At 38.9% G+C, this 18,552-nt stretch overlaps 1 protein-coding gene across 5 annotated transcripts in view; it reads right to left on the bottom strand.

Annotated features, from left to right (window-relative positions):
* depdc5 (DEP domain containing 5, GATOR1 subcomplex subunit) overlaps positions 1–18,552 on the bottom strand; it is a 54,148-nt gene that overhangs the window by 17,189 nt on the left and 18,407 nt on the right. For 4 of the 5 annotated variants that reach the window (XM_088014482.1, XM_088014485.1, XM_088014486.1 and 1 more), the window contains exons 26-30: positions 17,950–18,133; positions 15,661–15,821; positions 15,301–15,421; positions 14,797–14,964; positions 12,859–13,081 (exon numbers count right to left, since the gene is read on the bottom strand). In XM_088014482.1, coding sequence (XP_087870608.1) covers positions 12,859–13,081; positions 14,797–14,964; positions 15,301–15,421; positions 15,661–15,821; positions 17,950–18,133 — 857 coding nt within the window. The remainder of the gene's footprint in view (positions 1–12,858; positions 13,082–14,796; positions 14,965–15,300; positions 15,422–15,660; positions 15,822–17,949; positions 18,134–18,552) is intronic. The other variant, XM_088014484.1, reaches the window with a different exon arrangement.

Here is an 18,552-nt window from a genome sequence, read left to right as displayed (position 1 = left end):
ACAGCAGAAGATGCCTCAGCACCGAGGGATGTTATGAGAGGCCCCATGGGCCAAAACTTAAACTCTCTTACACACACTATCAAACTCACATTCTCTATCAAACTCTCTTACATTCACAGTCAAACTCTCTTACATGTACTATCAAACTCTCTGACAGAGTTTGATTACAACGGAAATTAACTTAAAATTTCAGTTTCTGATTGGACCCCTGGCAGGCTTTTCAAAATATAAGCGGACCTCAAGTTTATGTTTGATTCATGTTTCTCTCCTGCGGCTTTAAAAATGTAAAACTTTGTGTTAATTGATTTGCTAAAGGAAATCATGTATCTGAAAATAAATTAAAACATATTATGTGGGCAAAAAATTCTATAAACCACATATGTGCTACCTCAATCAAAACTGCTGACATTTGACATGCAAAAAAATCTTTCAGATTACATAAACAATACCTAACCAGGTACTTCTCTCACTGTAGGATGACACAGGGACAGCTATAAGACCAATTTTAACTGAGGTTGCACATATGTGCTTTACAGGATTTTTTGCCCACACAATATTTTTTTTTCAGATACATAATGTCGTTTTGCAAATTAAACCCCTCTATGGCATGGCGTTGCCCTCAGGCAACAAACCACATTTCTGTACCTCACATTGCTCCTTTATTTTATTTTTGGGGGGAATTATTTAAAATACCTCCAGACATATTTTTGTCCAAATAAAAGAGGTATTGAGGTTCATATGACCTTTTACTTAGAAGAGGAGCAGTCCTTTTTATGAAGCGGAGGTGCATGCTACACCTTGCCTCCTACTTGTAAGTTATACATCACTTTTCTTCATGTTTAAATTTGGGTCACTCTAACTAAAAATATTTTAATATCTGTGAGTATGTAAAGAAGCATTATAGATCATTTCAAGACCATTTTTTTTATAATTTATATGCTCAAACTGTTTTTTGTATGTTGCCTCAGGGCAACATTGTGCAGTTAGGGGGCTTTTGCTCAGACAATATTGTTCTAATGCGATGATATTCAATTGATTACAAAATAATTATCACAGCCATTTTTTTTACTTTATTATTGACTAACAGCAACAGGAGATAGAGGCAAGATCATTTCATGGACAAAGGGTGCATGGTTCATAAGCTGGGGTCATTCCCAATGAAAACATGAGGATCCACTGTAAAACCATTATTTCATTGTTTGTTTATCCTCAAAACTAACTTCAGTCCCAAAGGGTGAAGAGCTGGTCATCAATGAACAAATTATTTTGAAAAGAGAGCACCATAACTTGTGGAGGCTGGCTTTACTGCCATTTCCGAAGAGACAGCTAGCTTTATCCCACTGATAGATGGGGTTTCCGATGCTGGCTGTCGGCTTCTAAACACTTCTGATAATGCTGACATTACTGTAGGAGCACTAACGATGTCATTTAAAATATTAGTTGCCTCTGTTAGTCGCTGCCGCTCAGCTATTTTTCTGTCCGTGAAAACCTGCCTACTTCTGCTTGGGGTCCAATCAGAAACTGAAATTTTAAGTTAGCTTCCGTTGCAATCAAACTCTGTCAGAGAGTTTGATAGTACGTGTAAGAGTTTGTAAGTTTTGGCCCATGGGGCCTCTCATAGGATGTTGTTGTTCGAATCGATGGATTATTGATGTGAGGGCTCCACAAACAACATTTCACAAGTAAGATGGACATATTATTGTGTATATTTTGTGATTAGAATATTACTTTACTGTATTTATGTCCACCGGTGAGATACCAGCTAATATTAGCTACAGTGCTTGGTGTAATACGGGTTCAGCCCCGCTATGAAGGCTAACTGAGATTCCGTAAATCTAAAAAAAATTATTATTCTCTAACATTGACTTAGATCAGTGGTTCTTAACCTTTTTTGAGGTACCGAACCCCCCAGTTTCATATGCGCATTCACCGAGCCCCCCCCCCTCCCCGACACAGAAAATAATTTGTGGTATTCTGATTTATTAATGTAATTATATTAGTTGTATTACCTCCCCCACGCCACTAGAGGCAGTACCAACCCCGAAAAGATGTGACTAAGGAGCAGATTTAGACTATAGAATTTGGTAAAAACTGTCATAGACATAATATAAGGATAGACCCTCATGCACCGCTCTCACCTATTGTCGCTGACGAGATTTAGGGCGGCCATCTTGGAGCGGTACTCCACTCCTCTCAGCGTTATGTGTTTAGCAGCACAATGATGTATCAGCGGATTTAATCGATCATAACACACTTTTTTGTTACTGTAAACCATATTCAAACATCTATCAAAGCTACATTTATAAATAATTGTATTTTTTAAGTATGTTTTTATTACATAGTTCATCATATTTAAATATGCTTAGTGGCTATAACAATAGAATAGGAATGGAATATTATGATATCGACGTATGAAGAGCATATTACAAAGCACACAGCCGTTCATAATTTATTTAATAAATTATTTAGTAATATCGATACATATTTTATATAACTATACAAACACTAATAAATAAAGATTAATAATGGCACAAATAAATAATGATTAATACTGAATTATATATATATATATATATATATATATATATATATATATATATATATATATATAGCACATAACAGCACATAACAGCAGGGTGCAAGATGCTGTCAGGGAAAGCGTACATGGAACGACATAACCAAGTGGCGGGCATAGTGTACAGGAACATCTGTGCCGAATATGGACTGGAAGCCCCGAGGTCAAAGTGGGGAACACCCCCAAAGGTGGTGGAGAATGACCGAGCTAAGATCCTGTGGGACTTCCAGATCCAAACAAACAAGATGGTAATGGAGAACCAACCGGACATTGTGGTGGTGGATAAAGAACAGAGGAAAGCCGTTGTGGTGGATGTAGCAATATCAAGTGACCACAACATCAGGAAAAAGGAGCACGAGAAACTGGAGAAATACCAGGGCCTCAGAGAGGAACTGGAGAAGACCTGGAAGGTGAAGACCACAGTGGTGCCTGTGGTCATCGGGGCCCTCGGGGCAGTCACCCCCAAACTGGAGCAGTGGCTCAAACAGATCCCAGGAACAACATCAGACATCTCAGTCCAGAAATGTGCAGTTCTAGGCACAGCCAAGATACTGCGCAGAACCCTCAAGCTCCCAGGCCTCTGGTAGAGGACCCGAGCTCAGAGGATGAAAGAGACCACCCGCGGAGGGTGAGAAGGGAATTTTTTTTTTATTTTATATATATATATATATATATATATATATATATATATATATATATATATATATATATATATATATATATATATATATATATATATATATATATATATCCCAGGCCTCTGGTAGAGGACCCGAGCTCAGAGGATGAAAGAGACCACCCGCGGAGGGTGAGAAGGGAATTTTTTTTTTATGTATAGGGTGCAAGATGCTGGCAGGGAAAGCGTACATGAAACGACATAACCAAGTGGCGGGCATAGTGTACAGGAACATCTGTGCTGAATATGGACTGGAAGCCCCGAGGTCAAAGTGGGGAACACCCCCAAAGGTGGTGGAGAATGACCGAGCTAAGATCCTGTGGGACTTCCAGATCCAGACAGACAAGATGGTAATGGAGAACCAACCGGACATTGTGGTGGTGGATAAAGAACAGAGGAAAGCCGTTGTGGTGGATGTAGCAATACCAAGCGACTACAACATCAGGAAAAAGGAGAAACTGGAGAAATACCAGGGCTTCAGAGAGGAACTGGAGAAGACCTGGAAGGTGAAGACCACAGTGGTGCCTGTGGTCATCGGAGCCCTCGGGGCAGTCACCCCCAAACTGGAGCAGTGGCTCAAACAGATCCCAGGAACAACATCAGACATCTCAGTCCAGAAATGTGCAGTTCTAGGCACAGCCAAGATACTGCGCAGAACCCTCAAGCTCCCAGGCCTCTGGTAGAGGACCCGAGCTCAGAGGGTGAAAGAGACCACCCGCGGAGGGTGAGAAGTGAATTTTTTATATATATATATACACGTTTTTCAGCCGACGAGTCCAAAATCCGATGTGAGATTCATCCGTGCTGCAGTGAATCCGTCTCTCTTTATAGATTTCTCCCTCTTCTTCCTCACATCGTGTCTTTAGGAAACTTTCAAAACAAAAACGGAAGATTTAGGATGTATTTTACTTTTGACAGAGTGAAAGAATATAAATAATAGTCTTTACTACCTGTGTAAACTTTGCCGGTGAATGTTATAACACATAATATAAGTTTTATAATATGTGTTATATTGTTTCATTTCTAATATAGGCCCTTGTGTCAGATAATCTAAGTCAATGTTAGAGAATAATTAATTTTTTTAGATTTACGGAATCTCAGTTAGCCTTCATAGCGGGGCTGAACCCGTATTACACCAAGCACTGTAGCTAATATTAGCTGGTATCTCACCGGTGGACATAAATACAGTAAAGTAATATTCTAATCACAATATATACACAATAATATGGTCATCTTACTTGTGAAATGTTGTCTGTGGAGCCCTCGCATCAATAATCCTTCGATCAGAACAACAATATCCCTCAGTGCTGAGGCATCTTCTGCTGTTTTGGTTGAGCAAAGTAGGAGGGTATACCGCTCCAAGATGGCCGCCGTTTTTCCTGCGCCGGAGCGGTCCATGAGGCGTCTATGCTTATATTATGTCTATGAAAACTGTGAGCTTTACTGAAGTAATTAAAGACACAAGTTCAAATCCATGCTGAGAGTGGAGCTCCTTCCCACAGCTCTGATTGGCTCAGCAATGTAACATGGTCCTCTGCAGCAAGTAATGGCAAAACGGGGCGTCATCACGACTTTACACAGTGTGTCTTTACCTCCGCGGCAGAGGCTCCGCCGAACCCCTGAGACCGACTCACCGAACCCCTGGGGTTCGATCGAACCCAGGTTAAGAACCACTGACTTAGATTATCCGACACAAGAGCCTACATTAGAAATATGACAGTGTAACATATATTATAAAATTTATATTACTTGTTATAACATTCACCAGCAAAGTTTACACAGGTAGTAAAGACTATTATTTATATGTAATTCCTTCACTCTGTCAAAAGACACATCCCAAATCTTCCGTTTTTGTTTTGAAGGTTTCCTAAAGACATGATGTGAGGAAGAAGAGGGAGAAATCTATAAAGAGAGACGGATTCACTGCAGCACGGATGAATCTCACATCGGATTTTGGACTCAACCTCAGCTGCTGAATCTCTCTGAAGCTGGAAATCCTCGGCTGGAAAACATATACATCTATCTATCTGTCTGTCTGTATGTATACGCATACATATAGACATGTATCCAATATATATTATTCAGTATTAATTATTATTAATCTGTGTCATTATTATTTATTTATTTGTGTGTATATTTATATAAATATGTATTGATATTACTAAATAATTTATTAAATAAATTATGAACGGCTGTGTGCTTTGTAATATGCTCTTCATACATCGATATCAGAATATTCCATTCCTGTTCTATTGATATAGTCACTAAGCATATTTAAATATGCTGAACTATGTATTAAAAACATACTTAAAAAATACAATTGTTTATAAATGTAGCTTTGATAGATGTTTGAATATGGTTTACAGTAACAAAAAAGCGTGTTATGATGGATTAAATGCGCTGATACGTCATTGTGCTAAACAAATAACGCTGAGTGGAGTGGTGGAGCGCTCCAAGATGGCCACCCTAAATCTCGTCAGCGACAATAGATGAGAGCGGTCCATGAGGCGTCTATTCTTATATTATGTCTATGGTTATAACGGCTAGACCTCCTGTTTTAAAAAGAAGCCGAAGTTTGTCACCTAATACATATGAGGTATGTGTCTTAACTTTACATTTTCTTTGAGAAAATAACATTGATTATGTTCTCTTTCTTTGTAATGTTACATATGAGCTATTCAAGCTAATGGTACCTAGCTTTAATTTAATGCTAGCCAAAGTTACAGTAACCACACCTAGTTACTGTAAGGTTAGCCCTCATCTTAAACATATTTTAAAGGCAGGCAAATAGATTTTTACCTCCAATTTTAATCTAGCAAATTAAAAGCTAATATGTTAGTCAAAGTTATCTTTAATGTGCATTATTTAGCAACTTGGCTGATGTTACATGGTGCTTGTGTTCTTTGCCTTGCCAACTTTAGCCACATGAAGAACAATTTTAGCCTAAGAACACATGTTGAGGAGTGGGGGAGACAAATGTGGCTAAGTAAAATCTCTTTGGGTAATTTCACGTCTTTTGAGTATCTTGGAATTGAGGTAAAAGGCCACAAACGAACTTTGACACTAACTTTATACAAAACTCCAACATATGTGGAAAATTTCTTTACGGACTTGAATGAACTTCTATCTCTCATATGCATTGATTATGATTGTTTAATAATTGTCGGTGATTTCAACATTCATGTTGACCACCCCCAAGACAGAGGGTCAAAAAGCTTTGTAATATATTAGAGAGTTTTGGTCTAACACAATATGTCAAACAAGCAACACACACTCATGGACCTGGTTATCAGTAAGGGTGTGAATATTTCCAATGTCTCTGTAACTGATGTCGCCCTGCTGGATCACTTTGCTGTTATCTTTGACAGTTCTTTATTCGTTAACCCACTTAGACAAAAAGCTACGATCACAAAACGTACTTTCACAGAAAACACAGCAGAAACATTTAATCAAATCTACTCTTCTTCCTCGCCTTTCAGCTATAATGACGTAGATAAGTTTGTAGATGATTTTCAGTGCAAACGTTCAGATATCATTGATTACATTGCCCCCATTAAAGTGCAAGTTGTGTCTGGTAGGAAGAAATCTCCATGGAGAAACGCACAAACAGTTCAATCTGCTAGACAACTCTGCCGTAGGGCCGAACGGAAATGGCGTAAAACTCAACTGCACGTTTATTATGACATCTATAAAGAAAGACTACGTAACTATCACTCAACACTAAAACATGCAAGAGAGACTTTCTTTGCAGATGTCCAATAACCATTAACAATGCTCGAGCTTTATTTGCAACAGTTGACAGGCTCACAAACCCTCCTATGACGTTACCACCTGAACTTCAATCTAATGCCGCCGGCAACAAGTTTCCAAGTTTCTTTTCAGAGAAAATTTTTAAAAATTAGAGGATTAATCTGCGCATTCACTCTAAAGCCATTATTAATGATGTGCCCAAACAAAACAAGGATAGGAAAAAGGACCCAGTTTCAACTACTTAACTATAAAACCCTAGAAGAAATTATAAGTCAATTAAGCTCCAGTTCCTGCTGTCTGGATGTCCTACCCACACATTTCTTTAAGAAAATTTTGCCTGTCGATGCTAATGATCTGATCCAAATAGTAAATTCATCGCTATCTTCAGGTGTTTTCCCCCAGGCTTTGAAAACAGCAGTTATCAAACCACTGATAAAAAAGAACAATCTAGACAAATCACTACTGCAGAATTACAGGCCGACCTCTGACATCCCATTCATCAGCAAAGTTATTTTTTTTTTTTTTTTTTTTTTTTTTATTAGTTATTTTTCCATTCTAATAAAGACAAACAAAAAAAGGAAACAAAAGAAACATTTTCCACACAACATTAACGTTACAATACACCAGCTCAAAACAAACAAAAAAATAAATAAATAATAATTAAAAAAAATAAAACAGACACATTAATGCAATATATTATGTAAGGCTACGTGAAAAAATTGCAGAAATATCAAGACCAGTATACAATATAAAGGGATCCCAAATATTATGAAACATATCATCTCTATTATGTAATTTACTTGTTAAAAAGTCCAATGACATATATTCAAGGACAGTCCGTTGCCATTGTGTTATGGATGGGACCTTATCTGTTATCCAGTTCAAGAGGACACATTTTCTAGCGCAGAATGTAAGCATCCTGTACAGATGTTTTTCACAATTCTTCTTAAGGCTGTTGTTTGTCACTCCCAGTAACATATACATTGGATTACACTCAGTGCTAATGGAGAAGATCTTGTCCAACTCTTTCTTTATACTAAACCAGAATTGTTGAATTTTCCTACAGGACCAAAGACAGTGAGTCAGATTACCCACCTCTATTTTACATTTGAGGCAAAGCGGAGAAAGGTCTGGATTAAATCGATGACGCAGATATGGAGATATATGGGCCCGATGTAAAATTTTAAGTTGAATAGCTTTAACCTTATTACAAACACTTAAATAATTTGCGTTTTCCCAAGCTTCACCCCAAGCCTCATTGCTGATCTCTATGGCTAGCTCTTTTTCCCATGTCTCCTTTAAGGCAGTCAATTTAGTAACCCCTAATTCTTTTAATAAACTATAACAGGTCTTAGTAGAACTTGTAATTTTTGGTTTAAATAATTGATTTTCACAATCAGAGACATTTTGGTTGATGAGAATTGTTGTATTCTTCAAAATGTAGTCCCTCACCTGTAAATACCGGAAAAAATCATGTCTGTGAACATTATATTTGGTAACTAACTGATCAAAGGACATCAAATTTGGCCCGTCCATTAAATCAGAAAGAACAGATATGCCTTTTGTTGCCCATACTTGAAAGCCAGAGTCATAAATCCCAGGTAAAAAAAGGGGATTATCACATAGTGGGGTGAAAAGAGATGTTAGGTTAGACCTGCCCTCAAGCTTTTGAATTACTTGCCAAGCTTTAACAGTAGATAAGGTGAGAGGATTACTACAACACAATTTTAATTTTTTAAGTTTGTTAAGAAATAGTAAGTTTTTCAGAGGGATGCCAGACATGGAGCTCTCTATGTCAAGCCAGAGAGAAACTGGTTTCTGTATCCAATCAGCAGCTACTCGCATATGAACACTAAGCTGGTACTTTCTTATATCTGGGAGGTCGAGACCGCCTTCTGTGGATGGAAGACAGAGTGTAGAAATTTTTAGACGAGGTTTTCTCCCTGCCCATATAAAAGAACTAAACCAGCCATTTAAAGTTTTAATGGTCTTATGTGTAAAAATGATTGGAACCATCTGTATTGGATATAATAACCTGGGTAGGACATTCATTTTCAGAAGAGCAACGCGGCCAAGCCAAGATAATGGTAAGGTCTTCCATCTCTCCAGGTCCAATCTAACGCGCTCAAACAAGGGGGTGAAATTACTTTTATACATTTGATCAAAAGCAGGTGTGATCTTGATCCCTAAATACACAAAACCCTCTGGAGACCACTTAAAGGGGAAAGAAGAGAGAGTCTGGGGTTTTTGTTTCAATATGCCTAATGGCATAACTTCTGATTTGTTGAAATTGATTTTATAACCTGAAATGTCACTGAATTTATTGATGGTCTCAATGAGAGAGGGTATGGACGTTTCGGGCTGAGTCAATACCACCAACACATCGTCAGCATATAAGGTGATTTTATGCTGTCTTTGTCCAATGGTTAGGCCTCGTATGTCCTCCCGAGCTCTCACCGCTTCTGCGAATGGCTCCACTGCCAAGGCAAAGAGCAGGGGGGAGAGAGGGCAGCCCTGCCTAGTCCCTCTCAAAACATGGAAGTTGGGGGACCGCAACCCATTTGTAAGAACCGCTGAGCAGGGATTATTATACAAAAGCATAACCCATTTCACAAAATTCTCACTGAGGCCAAACTGCCGTAATGTAGAAAACAGGTAGGGCCATTCAACACGGTCAAATGCCTTTTCGGCATCAAGTGAGACCACTAGACCAGGTAATGACTTTTGATTAAAGATCTGGATTGTGTTAAGCAACCGGCGCATGTTGTTATTTGCAAAGTTATTGAAAAAGCTGTTTAAACAATTAAATAGCTTCCTAACAATAATCAACCGCTTTGACTCCTTCCAGTCTGGTCTCTGATCTCACCACAGCACGGAGACGGCCCTAGTAAAAATGTTCACTGATATCCACATAAATACAGACTGTGGGAGAACCACAGTGCTGGTTCTGTTGGACCTCAGTGAAGCTTTCAACACTGTTGACCATGACATTTTACTGAATCGACTGGAGAGTTGGGTCGGACTCTCCGGTCCAGTGCTCAACTGGTTTGAATCTTACATAAAGAACAGGGATTTCTTTGTTTCAATCAGAAACTTCTCATCAGAGAGGTCAAAGGTCACATGTGGGGTACCCCAAGGTTCAATCCTAGGATCCCTTCTTTTCAATATTTATATGCTCCCACTGGCTCAGGTTATAACAGGAAATAAGATCAGCTACCATAACTATGCAGATGATACACAGCTCTACATCACGATGTCACCAGGTGACTCTGAACCCATCCAATCACTGAATAGATGCTTAGAACAGATAAATGTGTGGATGTGCCAAAACTTTCTCCAGCTGAACAGAAACAAAACTGAAGTTATTATCTTTGGACCTAAAGAGGAGCGAACTAGAGTCAATGCACAGCTTCAGTTATTACAACTGAAAACCAGCGATCAGCCCAAAACCTGGGAGTAGTGATGGACTCTGACCTGAACCTTCAGAGCCACATTAAGACAGTCGCAAAGTCGGCCTTCTATCACCTGAAGAACATCTCCAGGATTAGAGGACTGATGTCTCAGCGAGATCTAGAGAAACTCATCCATGCGTTTATCTTTAGCCGCATTGATTACTGCAACAGCGTCTTCACAGGTCTGACTAATAAATCAATCAAACAGATGCAGCTGATCCAGAAGCTGCTGCTCGCGTTCTCACTAAAACCAGGAAGATAGAACAATAATTTTGTTCAGTTCCAGTCATTATTCTACTTGTATTAAGAAATAATTGTATTGCACTTTATAACAACCAGTCATGTTAACTAGGCATTTGTCTGCCAGTCTACCATTCTGACAGTGTGCAGAAAGGGACATTTTTGGAATGGTATTTAATTCAATGCTGAATTAAGATCACATTGTTTTTGGTTTTTGTTTATGTTCTTTTTTTTTAGGTGACCACAATGAATTGAATCATCACCCACTATGAAAATGTCCAAAAGAGATTCACCAAGTTTGAATTCATGAAAAGGCTTTCACCATGATTATCATTGACTTCAACTATTGCAAGAACAGCTATAATTTCTGAGCTTTTCTGGACACCTTCAAAGAGCTGCTGCCAGAAAATGAAGACAAGAAGAAGATGTCCCTGTTTTCAGAGCATTACAGGAAGACTATAATGAAGGACACAGTTGACTGTTGAAAGAACTTATTTTCTGAAGTTAAAGAATAAATAATTCTAATTTAGTTTTTCAATCAATCAGTGTTTCAGAGTTACAGATGTTAAACCCTCTGAAGAATAAGTAATCTTTTCTTTTATTCCAATGTACAAAGTTCTACAGCTATGATGGTAGATATAAGTAGTTCAGTGTGTTTTAATTCACTTGAGGTAAGATTTAATATCAGTGACTCTGTTAGCATAGCATTTGACACTGTAATAACACTGAATGACATCTTTATAATTGTTGCTACTTGTTTTACTTGAGGTAAGAGATAATATCAATGACACTTAATGACACCTTCGTAACTGGTCCTACTTGATCCACTTGATGTAAAAGGAATTATTAATGACTGTTATTAAATCATTTGACAGTGCAATAAAGCTTAGTGAAATGTTTATTGTTGGTCCTACTTGTTTTGCTTTATTTCAGGTAGGGGAAATATTAATTACTGTTTTGTTACTGTTTTGTTAGTGTAATAACACTTAATGACATTATTATGGCACCCTGTAGAAGACCAAGCTGCAGTGTGCCTCTTCATGTGAGAAAGAATGGCATTGATCATTTTCCAACATGGGAAGCCCAACAGAGACTCAATCACTTTTCACATTTCTACTGTAAAACGTTGAACGTACATCTTTGCCTGAACAAGGACAGAAACTCTTTTAGTGCCTACCACGAAGTGAAATAAATGGCTGTAAAAAAAATTGTTGGTGGAAAAAAACTAAGAGAAAAACTTTCTTAAGTGTTCCATACTTTCTAAATATTATAGGCAATATTTGTTTTTGCATCTAAAACTTACATTGTTGTGAGCCAAAAGTTGTAAGAAAAGCCTGCTGTACCAAATATGATACAAAAAATATCTCATAAAATAAATGACATGGCAAAAAAACATTATTAGATTTTGCTTCAAGGCTTCATCAATCAATCAATCAAATCAAATTTTATTTGTATAGCACATTTCAGCAGCAAGGCATTTCAAAGTGCTTTACATCATTAAAAACAAAACACAGTAATAAACAAACATCATGAAGATCCTAGTTCTAAAAAATTAGAATTTTCTGACTATTTTTTTGGTGGGTCAGGCTATAATTCAATTCCTTTTATAAATCAGAAAATAAGCATTTTACTGTCTGAAATGTAACAAGAGCATTTAATTCATAGCAAAGGATGCATCTGCAGCTAAAGATTCTTCCAACAGCAGCATGTGAAGTGCTCAGTCCTTTCTGCTGCAATTCTTTCAGATTTACTTCAGTGTATGGCTAATCTGGTGATTATTATTTGCATTAGCAAAGGATAATTGGATAGCAAAGGGTGCTTAATAGGAGATTTTATTTTTAAAGTCTTTGAATCAGGTGAAGCTAAAATTATGCCACTTGACAAGCATAAATATGGGTAGAACATATTTGCAGAGAAATGTTTTTTTTTTTATCTTAACAAAAAAAGCAAAATGTATATTTTTGTACAGTTTTGGCTTCATTACTGCTCTGGTTATGTTGTTCTTTTAACAAATGGCCTTTTTTGAGTCTGCATGCTCCAGTTAACAATTCGTCGATTACTAAATTAGTTGACAATTATTGCAGTAATCATTTAATTACGATTAATCATTTGAGCCCTAAACAGCATCAGAAAGTGCCTACAGAAAGTCATGAGACGAGCCTCACCCTGATGATCCTGTCAGAGCGATGCCGTCGCCGTATGCGGTTGAGGCCCTCCACAAAGCGAATGAAGCCGTCCAACAGGACCCAGTCCCCACAGCCACCCATCCCAGTACCCGCCCCCTCTCCATACACGTCCCAGTGGCCCTCCCCGTCTGCCACCCGCCGAGCCCCTCCGGCCGGCAGCAGCAGAAAGCGGGTCCGCCAGAACTTCAGTGAGTCGATCAGGCTGTTGGGCAGAGACAAACCTTTCAACATAGCTTCAACCACACATTTGCAGTGGTTTTCTTCTGCTAAAAAAATGAAAGAAAACTAAGGATGAATTATTTTACTTACCAGAATAACTTAAGGAATTTGTGCAGCTAAAATAGAGGCAGGGTACAGGCGCAGATTTAGATTTAAAAAATGATTTTTGTTCAGATAAGGAGTCTGTTCCTGATGGAATGAGATAGTCATCTCTTCAATGAGAACAATATAATGTATGAGAAAGTATTTATCTGGAAATAAATAATTTCAGATTTATCTACATTTTATACAAAATAGCAAGTTGCAAATTAATCATACCTTTGTCAACAATCAATATAAAAGTGCTTATTGCACTCAAAACCTTTATTATTTTACTTTTATCTTTGGTGATGAGCTCCATGTCTTTGAGTTTGTCATCACTTTAATCTTTAGCCTCAACAAAACTCCATCACATTCAAGTATGGAAGGAAATAGGGTTGCACCGATTGCAGTTTTCTGGTCAATCACAGAACTTTTAAAAGCCTGACTTATCAATTTTTTTGTCTGAAATATAGCAACAAAGTCGTTCAGTTGGCAACAGTGAAGTGACTTATTAGCCGCCCTGTGCAGACCTGACCTGGTTAGTCCTCTCTCACTGCAGAGCAAAAGAGGACAGTGACTGATGTTCCCACATCTATGGAGGCAGATAAGATTGGTAGATAAAATTGTGTTAGTATCAACCAATCACCGATCACCCAAAATAAAAGAAATCAGGGCCAACTTATTGGTGCACCTAGAAAAAAACATGTTCAGATAACATAAAGGTTACTGTAAACTTAAATCTGCCAGAGGTATGAGTAGCATAGCTAACCATTACCATTGATGCAATGCTTTTAGTGAAGGAATATAATAATCATCACTGAGATTCCAACTGCCTGCTTAGTTCAAACCACTCTGACCACTGCGGTCTTTGATGGTCGGCTTTTCAGCTTTTTAAGCCTCTCATTGCTTTGGTGTTGGCTGGTACCCATGAGCAGCCATCGACAGGGTTACTGTAGAGACACAAGCAGCACCTCCACCATCACAGCCAATCAGTGAGCGACGAATGCTATCTGTTGCTACTCAAACAGCTTGATAACAGAGCTTTGTTTGGTAACTAAGATCAATTGAAATGTAAGTGTGATTGAACTGAAATGACTTGAATCAAGGTGACATTTGTTATGAATTGGCGCAATATACATACACTGAATTGAATTTGAGCAGGTGATACTGGAAAAGGGACTTCAAAAAGCCTTCATTTCCAAACCCAAATCAAATGTTCAATCAGATTAAGATCTGGAATCCCTGCAGCGATCATATCTCAGAGAGAGAGAAAAAAGAAAAGATCCTTATACATATATGTATATAAGGATGTGTGTGTGTGTGTGTGTGTGTGTGTGTGTGTGTGTGTGTGTGTGTGTGTGTGTGAAGGTCTAAATATTCAACACTCAATGGACACTCCTATTTTTTCGTAAAATGAAAAAATGAAGAGAAAAAAATAATCCTCAATTTCCTTCATCTTCATAAATATGCACAATTTTTTGTTGGTCTTTCACATACAGTCCCACCAGATACATTAAAGTTTGTTGTCCTAAATTGCCAAAATGTGACACTTCCTGGTACATTAGTGCTGTTGCTAGGTGCTGCATGTGCTCTGTGACAACATTCATTTGTGTGCACCTGAAATCCTCAGAGCCAGCTGAGCAGATGTACTGGTCCAGGTAGTTCCACTTGTATTCCTCCAGCCGCTCATGTCCAAACTCCACCCAACAGGACACAAACTGAGCATCCAAGTGTGGAGGACACAGGCTGTAGCTGTACTGGATCTGAGCTGATTCATACGGATACCTACAGACACACACCAAATCCTCACTTCCTTGCTTTAAATTGGAAACCAAAGATTATAAAACTGTTTTCTCCCCAGAACATGATTTCTTTTCAATTTTTTAATAAACACTACTTTAAAAATATCTGTCATGTTAATAAAGAAAAACCTATAATAAAATCAAACCGAAATGTCATAACCTGCTGTCTATGTGTCATTGAGTTTAGTCTTTTTTAGTTTTAGCCAGAGTATCAGATCATCAGCTGTAGTTTTTTCAGTAATAACACGCCTTTTAGAGGTTTCAAGAGTTGAGATAACTTTTCAGTGAATTTGAGTAGGATGATGTCAGAAGCACTCACTTTGGCAGGTAGCGAGTGACAGTGATGATCTTGTCTCTGAGGCAGACCTTATGGAAGGTGCGGCCCATGCTGAGCCAGTAAACCGTCTCTTCTTCCTCCGCTCGACGCAAAGACACCAGACCTTGGGCAACAACAATGGCAAAATGCTGTTTTTTGTTTTTTTTTATGTTTTCCTGTCCCTTCATAGGTTGCATCACCCATGCCTAGCACTGACCATGACAAAGATAATGTTGAGGACAAAAATGAAAACTGTTGTTTTAACACTATGCTTAAAAAAGTATTAATTTACTGAAGTCTAAATTTGTGTTATTTTTTCCTCATAGCTGTAACTGGTCAGTTCTCTGGATCAGATTTAGTTACCTCTAGTGTACAGAGGACTGCTGCCAAGGGGTGTGGCCACTGCAGGAGGAGGTTTTCTGTTGTTTGTTTGGACTATTATCTGATATCCCTGCATTAACCTCTGACAAATAAACTCTTCAAACACCTGAGACGCTGTCATCACTGGAGCTTCATCTTCACGTCTGTAAAAAGGAAAGAGAAAGGCAAACGTCATGGTCAAAAGGAGGAAAGCTCCCTGCCAAAACAAGTAAAAACGATTTTGTCTTGTAGAGTAGAATGAAGAGTTAAACAGTTATTTGAAAAATAATAACCATTTTAGAATTTATTTATTATTTTCAAACAATAAATTCTTGTATTATAGTTTCAGAATCCTCTGAAGTGGATCATACCAACTCTGGAGTACCATTGGTGATCAGTTCACAAAACTCCTTAATGACCTCGACGGTGGTGGGCACATTTCCACTAATCTGCTAATGCACTAATATTGGAGCTTTGAAAACACAGCACACTTAGCTTCCCCTAAAATAAAGTTGTAATAATATGAAAATAAAGTCATAACGTTACCAAAATAAAGTAACTTTCCTGAAATAAAGTAATATTACCTGAAGGTCATATATTAGGAGAATGAATGAGTAATTTTATGATAATTCCATATCCACAAGTAATAAAGAAGTAAAATGGGGAATGTTGAATATATTGTTAAGTTATACTTTGGTATCAGTTTTACAAATAAAGAAACTATCTTTTAATTGACCTCAATAATCAGTAGCAAAACTTTGAAATGATTGTGAAAACAACTGATACATATTCAAAGAAAGAATCATGGAGCTGGTCTCTACTGAGGATTTTTCTCATAAAACGAACTTTTCTCGTAATTTTACGACTTTCTTCTGGTAATAATCTGTTATATTCTTCTGATATTGTGACTATACGCCTATAATAATAATAAATGGAGGATTGTAGGGTCTATAATTCTACATTATAGGATTGTAGACCCTCATTAGTAGGTTTATATATATATATATATATATATATATATATTAAAAAATTCCCTTCTCACCCTCCGCGGGTGGTCTCTCTTTCATCCTCTGAGCTCGGGTCCTCTACCAGAGGCCTGGCAGCTTGAGGTTCTCCTCCAGTATCTTGGCTGTGCCTAGAACTGCACATTTCTGGACTGAGATGTCTGATGTTGTTCCTGGGATCTGTTTGAGCCACTGCTCCAGTTTGGGGGTGACTGCCCCGAGGGCCCCGATGACCACAGGCACCACTGTGGTCTTCACCTTCCAGGCCTTCTCCAGTTCCTCTCTGAGGCCCTGGTATTTCTCCAGTTTCTCATGCTCCTTTTTCCTGATGTTGTGGTCACTTGGTATTGCTACATCCACCACAACGGCTTTCCTCTGTTCTTTATCCACCACCACAATGTCCGGTTGGTTCTCCATTACCATCTTGTCTGTCTGGATCTGGAAGTCCCACAGGATCTTAGCTCGGTCATTCTCCACCACCTTTGGGGGTGTTCCCCACTTTGACCTCAGGGTTTCCAGTCCATATTCTGCACAGATGTTCCTGTACACTATGCCCGCCACTTGGTTATGTCGTTCCATGTACGCTTTCCCTGCCAGCATCTTGCACCCTGCTGTTATGTGCTGGACTGTCTCAGAGGCCTCCTTGCACAACCTACACCTTGGGTCTTGTCTGGTGTGGTAGATCTGAGCCTCTATTGCTCTGGTGTTTAGGGCCTGTTCCTGGGCAGCCAGGATGAGGGCCTCTGTGCTGTCCTTGAGTCCAGCTTTCTCCAGCCATTGGTAGGATTTCCTGATATCAGCCACTTCAGTTATTTGTCGGTGGTACATCCCATGTAGGGGCTTGTCCTCCCATGATGGTTCTATATATATATATATATATATATATATATATATATATATATATATACACACACACACACCTACACACATATATATTAGTTGTTTCTGAAAATCTGCCTTCAGGAAGGCATCACAACATGGCTCCTCTATTCACTCTTTAACAATGTTTTTTCCCAGCGTTTCACTGAGAAGCGGCTTGCATAATAAGTTCAGGTAATGTGCAGTTTCACCAGGTGTTTGCTGCTGGCTAGTCTGAAAGAGCTGACTGGGCGAGTCAGAGGGGAGGGCTGCTCTGTGATGCAGAAGCTCAGAAACTTGGAAAGTGCATGAATGACTCAAGGCAACACTCCAGGTATGTTTTTGATGAGGGAATAACTATAACATGATGAAAAGCTCATAAAAGTGGACTTTACATAATAGTGCCCCTTTAAATTGTCACATTGTTTACCTTTCTAGATCACTGTGTGGCAAGAGGTCGTAGCAGCCTTCAGTGTAGTCATTCTGCAGCGTCTGACGGTCAGGGAAGTAGTCGGTGGTGAGGGGGAGGCAGGCTGGGGTAGTCAGGGACTTCCAGTCCACCCCCACCGTGCAGCAGAAGCTGGGCACTGTCGGGGGTGCAGACAGCAGCAGGGCTTCACACACAGACACAAAAATCCCCACCGCAAAGAGCATGACATGTACCCACAGTGGAGAGGCACATGTGTGGGAGGGATTTGGGAGGAAAGGGGAGTGAAAGAGCAGGAGTCAGGAGTGAACAGATAGGGAAGACATGAAGATGGAAAAGAAGAAAAGATGATGATGCAAACACAAAAGAAGAAGAGAGGGGAAGAAAAACAGAAGTGTTACTTTTCCTGACTCCTTCTCCCCTGCTGGTGATTCCTGCAGGGGGAGTAGCTGTGCAGCAGTGATCAGACATGCAGATTGCACTCCTGAAACAGTCACTCTGTGATCCACATCACCCACAACAAACTGAAAGTGTGTCCTAAGCTCATTCAGGGTGCTGAGTGGATTTAAGCAGAGAAATCTCATTATACATGCTAATAAAAAGTCG

This window comes from Poecilia mexicana, unplaced genomic scaffold, assembly GCF_051168715.1.
Source record: "Poecilia mexicana isolate PSO_F unplaced genomic scaffold, ASM5116871v1 scaffold_17, whole genome shotgun sequence".
Lineage (NCBI taxonomy): Eukaryota > Metazoa > Chordata > Actinopteri > Cyprinodontiformes > Poeciliidae > Poecilia > Poecilia mexicana.
Note: the sequence above shows the minus strand (reverse complement) of the source record. Positions and strands in the feature narration are given on the sequence as shown.